The sequence below is a fragment of the Sprattus sprattus genome (genome assembly GCF_963457725.1).
Source record: "Sprattus sprattus genome assembly, chromosome: 2".
In the NCBI taxonomy this organism is placed as follows: Eukaryota; Metazoa; Chordata; class Actinopteri; order Clupeiformes; family Clupeidae; genus Sprattus; species Sprattus sprattus.
The window spans coordinates 63,293,844-63,299,670 of record NC_137921.1 but is presented as its reverse complement, the minus strand read 5'-3'; the positions used below and the strand labels follow the sequence as shown (position 1 = coordinate 63,299,670).

General features: G+C 40.6%; 2 protein-coding genes across 2 annotated transcripts; one reads left to right on the top strand and one right to left on the bottom strand.

Moving 5' to 3' along the window:
- Positions 1-1,151: 1,151 nt before the first annotated feature.
- On the bottom strand, positions 1,152-1,931 carry gjb7 (gap junction protein beta 7; the record flags this gene model as incomplete). The annotated part of the gene is made up of 1 exon (XM_080860688.1): positions 1,152-1,931. One exon carries the CDS (start codon positions 1,929-1,931, stop codon positions 1,152-1,154), a length of 780 nt encoding a protein of 259 aa, XP_080716814.1.
- A 1,821-nt stretch (positions 1,932-3,752) lies between these two features.
- Positions 3,753-4,592, top strand: smim8 (small integral membrane protein 8). Its single transcript, XM_080832360.1, has 2 exons — positions 3,753-4,072; positions 4,230-4,592. Exons 1-2 carry the CDS (start codon positions 3,944-3,946, stop codon positions 4,386-4,388), a joined length of 288 nt encoding a protein of 95 aa, XP_080688486.1. The 5' UTR covers positions 3,753-3,943; the 3' UTR covers positions 4,389-4,592.
- Positions 4,593-5,827: the final 1,235 nt, after the last annotated feature.

Genomic DNA, 5,827 nt, shown 5'->3' with positions numbered 1-5,827 from the left:
TTCAGAGATCTTTATTATGTATAAAAAGGTTTCAAAGAATTTCTGTCCTGTTTCATTATTCCATCTGCTCTTTATTTACATTTCTGTGAAATAATTAGTATCACGTTGATATATCAACACGATGTAGACAATACATTATTTTCAAAAATATAGATATATTATCATAATAAATAATATTGTTTTATTTATAACACAACTTGACTGTATTCAAGTCGGTTCCTGTCAACTTCTGCTAAATACATTGCACTTCTTATTTTGTAAAGCCAGTCTTTCAGGTTCAATATGCTCACAGGTGCGTTGTGTAACATGAGATAGCTGGGACTCCAACCAAAGGCTTCTATATTCAAACATTCCCAGGAATACAAGGGTGGGACTCCAACCAAAGGCTTCTATATTCAAACATTCCCAGGAATACAAGGGTGGGTTCTCTGACCAGTTTCAGACTAAAGATCTAACTTCGAGAGATGATCATTTATTACTTGCATGAATATTAATGACAACCACCAACCAACCAAATAATCCAACAGTGATGCACATGTGACATTCAGTTGAGCCATTTCCTTGTGACTGTGCAAATAGTTCGCATTTGTATATGTAATTCAAACAATATGAATACTGTTTGTACAATTGAACATTTTGGTACTATTCCTACGTCAAAGCAAGGTCAGAATGGACCCAGAACAACGTTTTACATAGAGGTCGGTGTATAATCTTCACTAACCAAATGTTAAAGTATTGCCATTTTTTGTGAGCCTTTGTCAAACTGGGCTGGGAACCAGATGTATTGTACATGTAAAACAGTTCAACCTCTAGTACTTCCAATTATATCCAAAGTAGTTAGAAAAGGCCCACAATTCAATTCATGTTGTAGATCCATTCCAGGAGTGACATTGCATGTATTCATTCAGCAGTCTCTTTTATCAACTTACAATGCAGTTTAGGTATTCATGAAAATGGAACCTTGCCTTTGTTGCTTTATTATATAGCAAATGTTAGATCTATCCATACTATAACAATAGCAATTTAATGTAGGATTTCATAATCCAAAATGAATCCATGTCAGATCTCAGAATATGTGCCACCTTGATTATATAATTTAATAAAGTAATTAAGACCGTGGAAGAACAACCATAGTCCCCCAAGCGCACCCATCAGGAAGGACTTTCCTGTTTCAACTCCAACTGTGAGCTCACCTCTTTGGCCTGAGGCAATACCAGTGCCCCTACTGAGTCTGTTAGCAGTGTGTGAGGTTTGCCACAGTGACAACGTCTTTTCTCTTCTATAGGCACATAGCGTTTGCTGAAACACTTCCAACACTGTTTGAAGATAATGTACATCATCTCTATGACATTAAGACAGATGCATAAGATGGATGTGCAGCCCATGATGTAGAGGAAAATCATCTTCTCTGTAGGCCTTGCGATGTAGCAGTCCACCGTGTTGGGACAGGGACTTTGGCTGCACTGGAGCAGCCTAGGAACAGTGAAGCCATTGTACAGGAGGTAGAAGGCTATCAGAGACCCAACCTCAAACACAGTTTTGAAGATGAGGCTCATAATGTAGGTGGCGAGTAGACCTCCATCAAGCCTGCCCTTGTTATCGTAAAGCTTCTTTCCATATTTGGCCTCTCGGTGCTCACGGTAGCCCACATGCAGAGCCACCAGCAGGGACGGCGTTGACACCATTATGAGCTGGAGGGCCCACAGCCGTACTTGGGAGATGGGGAAGAAATGGTCGTAGCACACGGTCTCACAGCCAGGCTGCTGGGTGTTGCAGGTGAAGTCCTTGTTCTCATCCTTCCATACTTGCTCGGCTGCCGCCACAAAAACCAGGATACGGAAGACAAATAGGATGGACAGCCACACTCGTCCAATCACAGTGGAGTATTTGTTGACCCCGGTGAGCACATTCTCCAGAAAACCCCAGTTCATCCTGACTTAGACCTTATCAGTGTATCAGGTAGGAATTGTGCAGGTTCAGATTCTGTCTGAGCAAGCTGATGAATAACAAGGAAGTCATCAGCAAGATGAGCAGAATGAGATAAACCAGCAGCCTTGAGTAAAACAGAGCCTTGAAACATTTTATATAACAGACCAATTTGAAGATTTTACAATATAGAGACAATGCTAAAGTAGTTCTTTTTGCTCTGGTTTTAAAGATGGTGGTACTAAAAGGCCTAGACTTTTTACCTACAAAAGTGCAAAACAGAACGTAAGGGCATCTGTAATACCTACGTAGTTTGAAAACAAACATGTTCATAATCTCATTTGTGTTCTTTGTTTGCTCAGATTATTAATGCAAGGTCACCAACAGATTCAATTACTTTGAATCAACTGTACTGTTCCATCGTACCATAATCTAAAACTTGTGACTATCTATTTGGCTTGACAAATGTGACAGTTTATGCACATTGGCTGTACAGGAGAATACATCATATTTGAGATAGGTCACAGCCGCACATATTTAGCCTGTGTTCTAGAATAGAGTTCTTGAGGGAACAGGAAGCTTGTTTAAATAGCGAATCTCATTAAATTCCAGTTTGCTTTTTAACTGAAAATATATTTGAGTACAATAACAAATAAAGTGCAATAATCCTGCATAACAGCTTACACTTTATTGTATTTCAACTTACCTTGATTTCGGTCAGCTTGCCACCCTCCAGGTCTTCTATAAAAGCCTTGGCAAAAACTGAGGATGGTCTCAACTGCAATACAGCTTGATACCTTAGCCTGTGTGTCCTTCTGTGTGCATGCAAATACACCTGTCGGTAGGCCACACCTATTCCTGTAGTCAGGGGAGAGCGTGAACACCCACACGACCAACAGCACCATTATTTACCCAGACTATCTTTTCCCATTCTCTGCGCTTCATTTGATGACACAGTTGTTTTCCAAGGTCCTCCTAGTGACTGCCATCATCGACACGCTGGAACTAACAAGACTTGCATAAAACCTCTCAAGAATTTAAGTTTAAATTGCAATTGTTTTATTTCTGAAGCTTTTTATTTTTATAGAAGTTGTCATTGAAATCTTGAATTTAAAAAAAAATCTTTCTCATTTAGTAATTTTTTTTCAACATGAAAGTTGATGCCTCTTTAGAGAGGCTTACTGACCAAGCCTTTAAATAAACAGCATTGTTGATTATGTCTTTTCCCCTTTTACTGCCACAAGCTACAGGGTGTCGTTTAGCAACTTTGCTTTTGAGGACTTTGAGAAGTTGTTTGTGGTAGGCCTGGACCAAATAATCATTGTACAAAAAATTACAATAAAGTTTCACTCGTGTGACACTGAATTTTTCATGACAGTGGCTAGGTGATTGGTCAATTATTAATGACCTTAACAACTCGAGAGAGTGTCAGAGGAGCTTTTTTAATGTTCCATTGAAGTACACTGCACTTGGACATTTCCCTTGAAGAAAAAGGGCTTAATTTGGAATGGAATTGATCTACACCCCATATTGAATTGGTAAAAAGGCAATTGTGATGGTGCTGTCGTTTTAGGCTTTATAACATTAGTCTTCAGTAAATCAGATACATAGCCTACTTACATAGCAACAGAATTTTTTGAATTTGACAATTAACTTATCTCTATCATTACAGTGGTAATAGTGTACTGTAGATAATTGTATGGTTGTTAAGCATTCATAGCATACACCAACCAGGAGGCGGCGCTGTGACATTATGTGATGCATTTTATATGAACAAGGTTTTCCTCCCTGTTGAAGTCGTTGTTCCTTCAGCCCAGACAGCCATACATACATGTCTATGCTGACAGCATTGATCGTGTCCTCCTAATAACTATCTTGAGAATCTGTTTTCGTATATGCTTAGCTTAGATTCAGTTATTATTTCCTCTCAGTGTGAATGGCTGTTGAGTTGGAACACCATTAAATAAACCTTTTCAGCTTCAGCGCTCGCCTAAGGTCAAGGTGCCGCAGACCTGGGATGTCATCTCCAGAAAAAGAAACTGAGAAGGCAACTTCCAAAGAGAGCCGCTTCAGAACCCCAGGGTTAAAGGGGGCTCAAACCACAACTCTTTTCCGAGCCATTAACCCGGAGCTCTTCATCAGACCCGTAAGACAACTTCACATTTTCACCAAGCAGTAAACATCGTCAATCTAGAATGTCAGCCATTATTTTTGACATGCGTCAGTAATCTACATAAACGCTCTGTGCTTCAGCTATTTACTTTATTCCTTTAATGAGCTTAATGTGTTTTATTTGCTTGCAGAACAAGCCAGTCATGGCTTTTGGACTGGTGACAATCTCCCTCTGCGTAGCATACATTGGTTACCTTCACGCAACTAAAGAGAATGATCAACAGCTGTATGAAGCGATTGACAGCGAAGGGGAGAGGTACATGAGGAGAAAAACCACAAAGTGGGACTGAACTTGCCTTATGATGAAAACATGGGACTGAACTTGCCTAATGATGAAAACAAGATGCAAGGAGGAAGATCGAGTCGATGAACATTTGAAACATTGTAACACGAGATCTCCGTAACAGTTTAATTTCAATAATGTTCTGTATTTGTACGGGATAAATAAATAGTCACTTGGGGAACCTGTCAGATATGTGTTCCTTGATATAGGCTCTATGCATTTTGACTCTACTTTTTTGGTGTATGGTGAGATCTCAAACTGGCTATGGCTATGGCCAAGGTATAATCAAAATGTAGTGTTATTCACAATGCATCACATGCAGGCAGGATTGTAATCATGCCAGATTTATGTAATCAGTGAGAAGAGGAGGCAGATGAAAACCTTTTTGAGTTCCAAGGCTCCTTTCGAACCAGCGAAGGGCAGCAATCAGCAGAACGGCAGCAAGGATTGTAACATTCTACTGTTCATGGGGGAACCCTCACAGCAAGGGTGGTAACATTCTACTGTGCATGGGGGAACCCTCACAGCAAGGGTGGTAACATTCTACTGTGCATGGGGGAACCCTCACAGCAAGGGTGGTAACATTCTACTGTGCATCGGGGAACCCTCACAGCAAGGGAAGCAGAATGACATCATTAAGGCTACTGATGTTTGCCAGGAGTCGAATGGGAACCTGCAATCAGTCTCCAGAAGACACCATCGGGGACTTTGTCAGTACTGCAGCATCGTGAGCTACAGTGAGCCCTGTGACTTCAAGACCAAAGTCATTATCTGGACAGGCCCACCTGGCTGTGACAAGTCCCAGGCATGTGGCCAATATGCCTGAGACTGGTGGGAAGGATACAGTGGACAGGACTTTGATTTTAGATTTCTTTTATGGCTGGCTCAAACATGGTGAGATGCTCATATTGTGTAACAAATATCCTCCGAAAGTCCTAATTTATTGAGTTTACCATCACATTCATACTCATTAGCTCCAAAAACGATTTGACAAGTTTGACTAGCCTGATGCTTTGATGAGGAGGGTGAATAAGGACTATGTCTGGAAAGGCAACATGTTTGCAAAGTTATGTATCACTTAAGAAACATTGCTAAGGTGCAACCGTTCCTTGCTCAGGCTGACACCGAAAGACTGATGCACACGTTTATCACAAGCAGGCTAGACTACTGTAACTCTCTTTTGTCTGGTCTACCAAAAAAAAAGCCATTAGTCAACTACAAACGATACAGAATGCAGCAGCGCGAGTCCTCACTAAAACAAGACGGAGAGTGCACATCACACCAGTATTAAAATCCCTGCACTGGCTACCTGTTAGTTTAAGAATAGATTTCAAGATTCTCTTACTAGTCTATAAATCACTTCATAGTCAAGCACCTAAATATATAACAGACATGCTCTCAAGGTACACACCCAGTAAAACCCTGAGGTCCTCCAGCACTGATCTC